At 37.8% G+C, this 12,575-nt stretch overlaps 3 protein-coding genes across 9 annotated transcripts in view; 1 reads left to right on the top strand and 2 right to left on the bottom strand.

Moving 5' to 3' along the window:
* The window catches only part of LOC104873989 (periphilin-1), a 282,429-nt gene that overhangs the window by 244,877 nt on the left and 24,977 nt on the right, over positions 1-12,575 (bottom strand). The window lies entirely within an intron of this gene.
* The window catches only part of LOC104873985 (zinc finger CCHC-type and RNA-binding motif-containing protein 1), a 179,219-nt gene that overhangs the window by 127,177 nt on the left and 39,467 nt on the right, over positions 1-12,575 (top strand). The gene's annotated exons all lie outside the window — the stretch shown is intronic.
* Positions 1-12,575, bottom strand: part of LOC104873987 (periphilin-1) — a 62,074-nt gene that overhangs the window by 24,498 nt on the left and 25,001 nt on the right. For 5 of the 6 annotated variants that reach the window (XM_010640933.1, XM_010640928.2, XM_010640930.2 and 2 more), the window contains 2 exons: positions 5,857-6,021; positions 3,149-3,210 (listed from right to left, as the gene is read on the bottom strand). In XM_010640933.1, the coding sequence (XP_010639235.1) occupies positions 3,149-3,210; positions 5,857-6,021 (227 nt within the window). The remainder of the gene's footprint in view (positions 1-3,148; positions 3,211-5,856; positions 6,022-12,575) is intronic. The other variant, XM_010640934.2, reaches the window with a different exon arrangement.

The raw sequence follows: 12,575 nt of genomic DNA on the forward strand, positions 1-12,575 counted from the left end.
CCACCATACACATAAAGTTGTATACAGACTATAATTTCACATATGTAGTAGGTCTTAATTAGACCATATATTATTTTGACATACTAGGTTTCCAATTTTATGTTTTTTCAAAATTTGTCCCAGCACTATTTATTCAAAGTTCATTCTACATTTAGTTTCAAGTCCTGGGCACAGTGATGCAAAGCTGCAGTCCCATCGATCTAGGAGTCACTGCTGTCATACCCAAACTCCTAAATATGACTAGGTTTCTTTCAAGTCTGCTTCACTGTTGTACCTGACCACGTGCACACTACCAGAGTCCTCCTTAGTACTCCAGCTTTATAATTTTGGATACATGCCATCTTGAGTCTTCACATCTTTTTCCAGGCTTATTTTTGCAGGGTGGCTCTTTACTCTTCCATATTTTTGGAAGGAACATGTTAATGTCCATGAAAAAAATAATCTTTATTTTTGACTAAAACCACACTGAATTCACATCTCTTTTTTTTTTTAAAAAAGGGTCTCACATGTAGCCCAGGCTGGTCTTGAACTCACAGCGATCCTCCTGCCTCAGCTTCCTGAGTGCTGTGAATTCACTTACTTTGAGAAGAATTGATATCTTTATCAAACTATTCCCAGGAAAGGATACATTTTGCTTTTTTCCCTCTTTTTTGTGGTACTGGGGATTGAACTGAAAGCATTAGCACTGAGCTACATCTCTGACCCTTTTTATATTTTATTTTGAGACAATCTCAGTAAGTTGCCCAGGCTGGGCTCAAATATTCCCAGCTATATGTCACCACTTCCAGCTGTGTTTTGCTCTTTTTATATCCTTTATAAGTAACATGTAATTTCCTTGGCATGGATCTTATACTTCTGACACACTTATTCATTATTTAGGCAGTAATATTTTAAAACTGTATTTCCTAATTTATGTTGTTAATTGATTTTTATTATGATCAACTTTGGGAATTTCCTAATAGTTCTAATAGCCCACAGACTTCTCTAGACTTTCTACATACATAAACTGTATCATCTTTAAATCATTTTTCTGTTTTTGTTTCTTTTTGCTGGGCATCTGTATGTGAATGACTGTAATGCCAGCACTCTTGGGAGGTTCAGGCAGAAGGATCACAAGTACATCCCTGCCTACGCAACTTAGTGACTCTGTGAGATCCTCTCTCCAAATATAAAAAGGGTTGGGGCTGTAGCTCAATGTGAAGGTTCTGCATTTGGTCCCGAGTACTGCCAAAACACAGGGGGAAAAATTTTCCACTGTAACCTCTACACCTTTACTTTTCTTGTTTTTCCTGCAAGAGAGAGGTATATCATGCTGAGCTGAAACAGCAATAACAGTTCTGATTCTAACTTTATCTTTCAGTACAGCAAATGCTATTTATCAGGTCAAAGAAATCAAATTTTCTTCCATTCCCAGCTGGCTATAAGCTTTTTAAACTACTGGGTGTTCAATGTTCTCAAAGCCTGTTTCTCAGCATTTATTCTTTCTACTGCTTCTCTTGGTAGCCTGTTACGGGAACTGAATGTCAAACTGTAAAACCTAACTACCTATTAATGCTGAGCAGACTCCACGGTTGTCTACAGAGACAAGGGAACTATAGCCCAACTACTGAAGGGCTGCTCACTACCAGAGAAAGGACTGGCTTGCTCCATCTCACTTGCTCCAAAAGGTAGTGAGCTCTTGACCCTGGGTTCCTTAGAAACCCACTGTATGCACAGCCACTGCCTGGACCTAACATAATAAATGCATTGCTTTGACCCAATGAATTTGAGTCCAGCTCTGGTACCTATGGTCTTGTGGCAGATACTGTCATTCTCCATGTAAATGCATCCTCTAGGAATTTGGGCTTCTTTTCCCAGACAGCTCATAAGACATCATTAAAGGACCTTTAAAACTCCCAAAATGACTACTGTACAGTCATTTTAAGAACAAACGTCACTGGTATATGGTGGCACATGCCTGCATGCCTGTAATCCCAACACTCGGGAGGCTGAGGCAGGAGGATCACTGTGAGTTCAAGACCAGCCTGGGCTACATAGTGAGTTCCAGGTCAGTCTCAACTATATTGTGAGACCCTGTCTCAAAAAACCAAAAAAAAAAGAACAAATGACAAAATCAAGTTATCAGTAGGGCACAGTGACCCGGCCTCTACACACAGCACTCTGGGAGGCTGAGGCAGAGGACAGCAATCTGAGAGCAGCCTGAACAACTTAGAGACTTGTCTCAAATTAAAGAGTAAAGAAAGGGTTGGGATGTAGCTCAGTGTGAAGGCCTGGGTTCAACCCAGTGCCAAAAATTGAGCAAACAAAAGTTGGTCATCTGCCCATCACTTTTTTGTTTTTAATAGGACTGCGGATTGAATTCAAGAGCGCTCTGTCACTGACCTACATACCCCACCCCTTTTTCTGGGACAGGGTCTCACTAAACTGCCCAGGCTGGGCACAAACTTGCAATCAGTAGCCTCCTTGGATTACTGTGCTCAGCTCTGTTTGTAGCTTTTATCCACCAACTATTCTACTAGGTACCCTCTATAAGTGACCAAAGCTAACAAAGGCCTTTCAAAATGTTTTTTTCCTAACAGAATTTTAACAAAGTAAAGCAACTGAGAACATCTTAGGATACATCATGTAAGAAGGTAAATATTCCAGAAGGCTATTTCTGAAAGAAATACTTTATTTAAAATTGAGCACACCTATATCTCATACTTCATGTGACATGCTAAGAATATTAACTTGCAAGAATGTATTAATTGAAATTATTTTAAAGTATGTATTTTATTATCAATTACAAAATGTCAAAATATGTAGAATATTAATTACCTACTCTATTCTAGTCACAAAATGAATATAATGCTTGCTGCTTTCAAAATTTCACTTTATTTTATTTATTTATTTTGGGTTTTTGAGAAAGGGTCTCACGCTGTAATTCAGGCTGCCTTTGAATTCTCTACGTAGCCCAGGCTGGCCTCAAACTCGCAGTGATCTTCCTGCCTTAGCCTCCTGAGTGTTGGGGATCACAAATGTGTGTGATTATGCCCAGCTTGCTTTCAAATTTTGAAATCCTAGTATTTTCAGCTATGTTCCTGAGGGCAGCACAAATTGCAGAGAATAGACGTATTAAAGTACTTCTGCTATTACTTTATCTGTTTACCTGTAATCAGTCTGTTGTCTTGAGGAATGATCGTCTCTTGACCATCTATAGCCAGATTCATCCTGTAACAACAGTTATTTAGAGACTTAACATTATTTTTGGACAAGTAGGATATATCCAGCATTACTAATGAAATCTAGTCTTTAGGGTCAACATTTTTTAAAGGAAAATATACTTTTCTTCAAAATTTTCCTAAGCTTCAAAGACAAAAAGTCATCCACTTCAATAATCAACAGTAGATAGTATATGAGAACCTGTGGTACCATCTACCGCTATTAAAAATATGTGACTCAATGGTAGATTCACATTGCACAGGTATACTGCCAGACACACAAATACCAACATCAGGACAGTTAATGGCTACTGGAGAACAAAGGCTTGATTTGGTTATCATTTCTGCACCCATCATTTTCCAAGTTCTCTCATCAAATTTCAGATTCAGGCTCAAAGAAAAAACTTGTTACTACTTTTTCCACTTTTCTAACCCATTTTTCTTTTTTCACTTTCTCATTAAACGGCACAATTAAAAGCGATATAGTAAAGAATTACCCTTGATAAGCAATATTAAGATTACTATGTAGCAGTAAATTTAATATTCACACATTTTGTCCTTTTAGATCTATTTGAAAGATGAATAAAGAAACAAAATAGTAATCCATACCCAATTACCTTAAAATTATGCACAAAAAATAACATACAAATTATAAATCAGGAAAAATGATTCAAGAAGAAAAACTCTTCATTTCCTTTTTTGTTTTGTTTTTGTTTTTTTTGAGACAGGTTCTCACTATGTAGTTGAGACTGACTTGGAACTCACTATGTAGCCCAGGCTGGTTTTGAACTCACAGTGATCCTCCTGCCTCAGGCTCCTGAGTGCTGGGATTACAGGCGTGCACCACCATGCCCGGCTCTTCATGTTCCTCTTTATCAACACATGCCTAATCTTAAGTAAAATTTATGTATCATTTTCTTTCTCAACACTAAATATAAACAAAAGGAAACAATTCGACTGCTGTAGTATGATACCAGATCAAGTAAGTGGTTTGTTTTATGTAAGTGGATTCCAGATAACACTAACTGTGAGAACTGTGTAAGGATGACAAGTGGGCTTGGTGTTTGAAGGAAAAAAAATCTTTTTAATGTTATACAAAGCATGAAGACAAATATAATGGTTTTGTTTTGTTTCACGGTGCTGGGGATTGAAATCAAAGCCTCCCACACACTTGGCAAGGGTTCTACCGCTCAACTACATTTCTAGCCCAGACAGACAAAACTTAAAAGGCCAATAGGAAACAACTGTGCCATTCTGGAAGCACTATTATGGTTCAATTTTTCAGGGAAGAAAAAAATATGCTCGTAAAGTTTCAAAAACTAGTCCAAGGAATACAAACCTCTTTGTACTAAAGGTCACAAGACTTTCACAAAAGGGGTTAACAAATGTTTATGCAACAATCAAACTGTTTCTCCCTGAATCTACCTGGAGAATGACTGATGGCAAAATCTAGAATTTCTAACACAGAAACAATGCACAGCATTTACTTTTCCACACCTGACCCCTCTTGGCAAAGGAACAGCATGACATTTAAGATCTGAACAATAACAAAAAAATCAATTCTATGACAAGTAAGGAGATTATAACACTCCAAAGTTTAGGAACAAGCACAAAACACAATGAATAGTCTTTTGAGTGCTTTGGAATTGTCAAAGGTACTATTACGTAATAATAAGAGGACTGAGGTCCCATAAATACCCATCCTTGAAAATCTCTGACCTCCACTTCTTCAAGAGTACTCCATGGGGACTAATCCCATAGACAGTGTGAGGTCAAATTTTATTATAAGTGTTTAAATATGTATGGTTAATTACTATGTTACCTGCAGTAGCAAAGGGGAAATGGAAAAGGTGGAAAATGTGGAAAAGAAATATGGCAAAGTTGCAAAGCTAAAAGGGGAACAACATCAAGAAATACTTTTACTAAGGTTAATAACAAATCAGTACATCTTTATGAACCTCTACTTATCAAGAAAAAATTAAAATACTAACAATAGCAGTTAATATTTCAAAAATACTGGCTGGGTGTGGTGGCGCACGCCTGTAATCCCAGCACTCGGGAGGCTGAGGCAGGAGAATCACTGTGAGTTTGAGACCAGCCTGGGCTACACAGTGAGTTCCAGGTCAGTCTCAACTACATAGTGAGGCCCTGTCTCAAAAAAAAAAAAAAAAACCGAAAAAAAAAAAAGAAGAAGAATCAAAAATACTTACTTGGCTTGATTTCTTTCTTTTCTTTTTTTCTTTTGTTTGTTTTGTTTTGTTTTTTGCCTCAGCCTCCCAAGTGCTGGGATTACAGGCATGTACCACCACGCCCGGCTTGGCTTGATTTCCAGCAAGCAAGAAAGGTATACCACTTGGAATTAATGGCATTCTGAGCTGTCCAGAGTGCTTACCCACCTTGTCCAACAGCCCAAGATTCATGACTACAATTCCTGATTTGACAGCTCCAGCAGGCTGGAAATATTTATTCAGTTGCTTTTATGGCAATCCCATACATTTTAACTACATGAAATTTTTTTTTTTTTAGTACCGGGGATCAAACTTGGGTCCTAGGGCTTGCAAGGCAGGTGGCAGAACCACTGAGCTAAATCCCCGGCCCTAATTACATGAATTTTAAACATCATAAATAACTATTAGTCATGGAGAAATTTACATACTCCTCCATGAGGTGGACCACTTCTTCGATCATGAGAAAAACTGCAACCCTGGACATATTCTTGGTAACCAACATGGCTGTGATATCTACTGTAGCTTTCTTCACCAGGTCTGTCTAGCAGTGGTGGTTTCTGTGGCACAATATTAACTACCCCATGGTAGCCATCCTAAAACAGAGAGAAAAGAAAAATATATTTTTTTAAATTACTAATTTTTTTACTTGATTTTGGAAAGGTTATTTACGTATAGGAAATCTTATCCTTAATCAAACAGGATAAATACATAAACAAAAATGCATTAGCGAAATAAGATGACTATAACTAATAGTAAAGTCTTTACGAGGATCAAAAGAAACAAAACTGTTCGATGAAGAAAGCCAAGCACTCAAAAGAACAAGGAGAAATGCCAAAATATAAATAAGTAAAAGAAAAAAATTACATTTTCATGAAAAATGAACTTCAGACTGTAAGGGTGTTGTAACTCTATTTCTAGTTTCCTAAGAAATGTAGAAATAAATAAATGAAAGATAGCTCATTTATTTGGTGTACCGTTTTGGAACTATTCTACTTAGAAGTACAAGGTTTTTACACACAAGCAACAGCAAGGAAGGAGATGATGCTGAGCTAGAAAGATCGAAAGGAAATATTCTGCTACTCTTAGCACAAGTGAAGAGGAGAACCTTTGGCTTAACAAGTTTAGAAGCAAAATAAAAGCAAAATACAAAACTGTAACTAGTTTACGAAGTAATATGCTCTTGATATTTTAACATTTCAGCAACAGGGTAGGTTTTCTGTGGAAGAACTTGGGGAACTGGACTGAGAAAGAACAGCTGTCTCCTGTTAGCAGCTAATGTAAAACAACTAACAAAAAGATCATCACAGTAAGAATAGAGAGCTATAGAACACGTATCAGTGATCTGCTCTAGTGCACTCATGGCACTTCTAGCAATACTGGGTGAAATATATGTGAAGTAAATTTGAAAACTTGGTGTAAGATAGGATAAATATATCGTTTGATTTAACAACAGCAACAAGAACAAAAACTACACAGGGCCCGGGGATTTAGCTAAGTGGTTCGGTGGCCTGCCTTGCAAGCGCAAGGACCCGAGTTCAATCCCTGGTACAAAAACAAAAACAAAACAAAAACTACACAAAAGGTAAAGCTCAACACTCACAGCGGGTTAATTTAACAACCTTAAAAGAATTAGAAACGGAAAATAAATTTATGAAAAAATGTTCAACATCACCAGTTATTCAACAGATGCAAATGGAAACACTGAGATTCCACTTCACCCCAGAAAGAATGGCTGCTATCAAGAAATCAACCAATAACAACTGCTAGAAGGGCTGTGGAGAAAAAGAAACCTTTTCCACTGCTGGTGGGAGTGTAGACTGGCGCAACCACTGTGGACATCAGTGTAGAGATTTCTCAAAGAACTAAAAGTAGAGAGGTTCCATTTGATCTAGCTATATACCTCTTCTTAGTATCCTCCTGAAAGATTAAAAGCATCTTACCACAGCGATATTTTCACACTCACGTTTATAGCAGCAGTTTGTAACAGTTAAATTTTGGAAACAGCCCAAATGCCCATCAACTGACATGTGGATAAAAATGTGCCTTTTTATACAAAGGAGTACTACTTTCCATAAAGAAGGATGAGCTTCACATATTTATAGCTAAATGGATGGACCTTGAGACCATACTCTTAAGTGAAATAAACCAGACACGCATGTTTAAATATTGCATTGTTTCTCTAGTATGAGAAATGAAAAGCGGAAATAAGGATTGAGATATATAATGGATACTGGGAAATGGGAAGACAGTGTTCAAATGGGAAGGGGAAAAAGGGAGGAGGGAGAAAGGAAGGAAGGGACAAGAAAAAAGTGAAAATAGAAAAAAAATGGAAACAAAGGTTTTGTACGTAAGGAGTAGATGGGGCTTGAAGGTGGAAAAGGGATAAAATAAAATTTAATTTAAAAAACTTAAGCTTTTGTTTGTTTTTTTGAGACAAGGTCTCACTATGTAGTTGAGACTGACCTGGAACTCACTATGTAGCCCAGGCTGGTCTGGAACTCACAGCGATTCTCCTGCTTCAGCCTCCTGAGTGCTGGGATTACAGGGATGTGCCACCATGCCCAGCTTAAAAACTTAATCTTAAAGGTCAATTTTTCATGTATAAAACAGGATTAATACTAATATGAAGTTACTATGAAGTTACTAGGCTGGCTAATGAGAAACAAAATGTAACGTGCTTAGTATGTTTGCTGCATTATTACCTCTGCAAGTCTCTTTACAACAAACACTAGGGGCCAGGAATTTAGTTCAGTGGTGCCACTTTTTTTTTAGTTCAGTGGTGCCGCTGCATGCCTCATAAGCACAAGGTCCTGAGGACCATCCCCCAAAACAAAAAACCAAACAAACATTAAATTCCTCAATGTCTTCCCTTAAACTTCTTAGCATTAATCATAAAAGTAGCAAATTGTTAAATTAGTAGGTAGCATTCAAAATTCCCCAAAGACAGGACATTTTTCAGTTGTAAGGAAAAAACAAAGTCAATACTTTGTATCTATTCTGAAAGCTAAACATACCTTATTGTTTCCATTGGGATATAAAGTGCCCATTAAGTAGTATACTCTATAAAGGGCTGAGTGTGCAGCTCAATGGTAGAGAACTTGCCTACCATACACAAGATCCTGGGTTCAAAAATCAGTAAAAAACTAACAAACAACAACAACAAAAAATAAAAAAGAAATTGTAAGATACATTTGAAAAAAGAGAAATCGCGTCGTATATTCTCTTTACACAAAAGATGGCACACAAATAAATAGACACTTTTTTTCCCACAGAACAAAAAATAAAAAAGAAATTGTAAGATACATTTGAAAAAAGAGAAATCGCATCGTATATTCTCTTTACACAAAAGATGGCACACAAATAAATAGACACTTTTTTTCCCACAGAACTGCCTGTCACAGCGATTTCAATTAAATCTAAGCATGGAGCTTCTATAAAATGGCGTTAAGCCAAAAAAAGGTAAAATTATAAATTTTCACAAGCATTTCTAATTTCTGATTTTTCCCCCCAGTACTGGGGACTGAACTCAGGACCTTGTGCTTGCAAGGCAGGTGCAGTGCCACTCAGCTACTCCCCAGTCCTAGCATTTCTAATTCAAAATTAATGATTCATAAAATTAAAATAAATAACTTTTCTAATTCCAAGAAACCATAAATGTCCATTTCTAATATCCTTAAATGTTTATTTATATATGCTTACTTGGAGGGATAAAAAATATACATGCCACAATGCTGCTATGAATAGAGTTTATCACTTTATAAACAAACCTCTTCCTTTGTTCAACTGTTCAGTTACCAGAACACTACTTCAAAATTGTATACAATAAAATTTTCAAAGAAACTAAACTCAAATCATTTTTCGGTCATATATTTTCAAAACTGACTTTACCAAGGAGGCACAGTGGCACATGTTGCAATACCAGCACTCTTGCAGGCTGAAGCAGGATGATCCTAAATTCAAACCAACCCTGACAAAGTAAGGACTCATGGAGACCCTGCCTCAGAACTTAAATAAAATACAAAGGGTTGGGGATCTAGCTCAGTGCGCAGGCCCTGGGTTCAATCATCAGTATCATTTACTAATTAATGAAAACATTCATGTCTTTGTTTATCAAGAAAAAAAATCCCAATAACCATTTTTGTACCAACAATGAGTATCAAATGGGCACTTCCTGTGTGTTTTGGAAAAGTATTTAAATAATAAGTATTCTATCTCTGCTTTTTAGACATCTAATCTTAAAAGAAAACTTCCTATTCATATGAAAAAATTTAAGGAAACGGATTCCAGATTTTCTTTCAGAAACTCACATTCAAAGTTTAAAAAAGTGAAAAAACAAGAACCAAGTTATAACATGTAAAGGTAAAATCTCCCAATTATGAATGTAACCGTATTGTACACCGAAAGTGTACCAATAAAAAATAAATAAAAAAAAGTAATGAGAAGTTCAAGCAGTACTTTTTACTATCCACATTATCAGACTGGAATGAAAGTTACAATTTTAAATTCTTGTACAAATCTTATACTGAATTGTAAATATATACTTTTTCTTTCTATATTAAAAGTATATATGGTTTACGGTATTGAAGTTCAGAACCTCCTGTTGCAGTCTGTGACCATGGTGGTGCAGAAGATGAAAAGATTACCCAGGGACAAGACTTTGTCTGAACACTAAGAGGCCCAGAGGAACTGGGCCAAGAGCTTCTAGAGTGAGAGAGCACCAAGAGAGCGGTCCCAAACCAAGAACTCTGGCACGGATCTAGGTTACAAGGAGCAACTGTGTCCAGGAACAAGGGGGTCCTGTATGTGACAACTTTACATTAATCTAGGCAATTTATCAAGCAGGGGGAAGGACAATGGCCCAGCCCAACATGCTTCCCAATCTGAACACCTTGCTGTTTTCAGCATACTGTCTTTCAGGTCTATGTGAATTTGCCCCATAGGTCTCTTAACTCTGATCATTCATTGCTCTAGCCAAGTCCACACATGTCCTCCTTTTTTGTTTGAAGGTTCAGGGACAGGGCAGGAAGAAGGAAGCACAGTGCAGACAGGAATTGGGCTTGATGTAGGAAAGGCATCATGGCTTTGGCCCAAAGTGTTCACCGTAACAGTATACAAAGAGCATTTACTACAAAAAGGAAGTACAACAAAAGTATTACATCTACAGCAATAATATCCAGACACAGAAGGTGAGACCACAGAACCAGATTTTGGGGTTGAGCCAGTAGGCAATATCATTAAAATGGTCTAAAGTGATAGTGTTAGCTTCCATTTGAAATTTGTGAAGCTGGGCCTTCAATCACCGCAATAAAACTCATGTAAAAAGCACCATGAAGCATGTGTTAGACCTCCCCTCAGAAATCAGAGCTGTTAAATGGGATGGGTACACTGTAGACAGGGCAATAACCTGCATCACACAAAGTTGAGTGTGGGTCCAGAGCGCCTGCTGGTGTTCTGTGAGCCAAATGACAGCAGTCTCAAGAGTATCAAGGACATTGTAAGATTTCTTTGTCATTGCTGGTATGTGTCAGCAACTCAGAGGTAACATTTGAAGTAGCTATTCATAGTTTGGGCAGTTTGTATGGAATGGCTCAAGGCACCTTCTGTGGTTGTTACTGTGGCTGCTAGTACTGTGGCTGCAGTAATAGCTGCAATCAGAATAGCAAGAAAATGTTTTTGTCTGCAAGTATAGAGGTAACTTGTTCAAGAGCAGAATTTCCATCCATTCTCTCATGAAACAGGTGTGGAACCAAGCTTTGTTCCATTGCTTGAGTACCATGATATGAATACTATTTAATTGAGAAATATTAAGATTAGTGACACACGGAGTGAGCCATTAGTACTATTAGTTGGGAGAGTAACATTAAGGGCTTTAATGGTTGATGATGGTTAGAAGAATTGTATTCCGCAAATGTAGATTCTTCTTTAGGGAAGACTAAACTATATAAGCAAGAGAGGCAAATCATTACATGGTCAGAAATGTCATTGGCAATGCATGTGAGTTAACCTATGCACAAGAGTTGGCAACTCTGACAACATGCAGGAAAAGAAGGATAGCTAAATACCACAGAGAATTTTTAAGAGGAGAAAGATAAGTGGCCAAGGAGAACCGCAGGAAAGGTCTAGCAAGCCCAAGATTCCATGAAGGTGGGTTGCTGCTATAATTAAAGGAGTTGTGATTCCAAGTAGAATTAGACTGTAGTACTTCTAAACTGTGAAGCCCACAATATGCTAATGTTAAGTCATATAAAAGGGATGGTAAAGTTGGGAGATCTGCATGAGGTCCATACCAAGTCTAAGGCATCTCTGATAAGTATTCATGGGTGAGAATAAATGGGATTAATGGATTTGGGAAGATGTCTGGCAGACTCAGGGGTTTCTCCTACTCCAGTGGTATCCATAAAAACTTAAAGAGAGGCATCCTCTGTTCAATTATGTCCTATAAAAACATGGTTCAAATACCATTGGGACTGGAAATGGATGCAACAGCTAACCACAGTAGCTGCAGTCACTCTCACAGCCCTGTAAGGATCCAGCAGCCAGGTTCACTTGTATAAGAGATATCACTAGATGAGGGGAGGGGTCCTGTATCTCCCCATGTACTGTGTCTTGTGTCTAGATGTTCCCCAAAGCCTCATGCACTCACAGGTGGGACTTTTCAGAGTGGCTATATTTTCAGTGATCTGGAGTATAGTAAGTGTGTGATTACTAAATTAGTCCAGTAATTGGACTGGCATAGTTCTGGGAATGGACAATGGGAAGACCCTCTCTGGTTGGACAGAATATAAGGGACAGGAAGAGGACTGCTCGAGTCTTGTTACTGCTTCTTGCTTCACTGATTTGCTGCCTTTTGCCTGCCATGAACTGTTTCTCCTCTGTGATGCCCCTCTGGTATGCCACCCTGCCTTGGAGCCAGTCAACTATGAACTGAAACCTCTAAAAACTATGAGCCAATTAAACCTTTCTTCCTTTGACTTTGAGTGTTTGGCATTTTTTCTCAAGAAGAAAAGTAACTAAGATACCATGTGACTATGTCAAAAACAAGTGGAATGGGACTGGGATTTGGCTCAGTGGTTCTGCCTCCTGCCTCACAAGCTCAAGGGCCCAAGTTCCATCCCTGGTACCAAAAAAAAAAAAAAAAAAAAAAAAA

The sequence above is a fragment of the Fukomys damarensis genome, unplaced genomic scaffold, assembly GCF_012274545.1.
Source record: "Fukomys damarensis isolate Sample0158 unplaced genomic scaffold, DMR_v1.0_HiC HiC_scaffold_15, whole genome shotgun sequence".
NCBI lineage: Eukaryota > Metazoa > Chordata > Mammalia > Rodentia > Bathyergidae > Fukomys > Fukomys damarensis.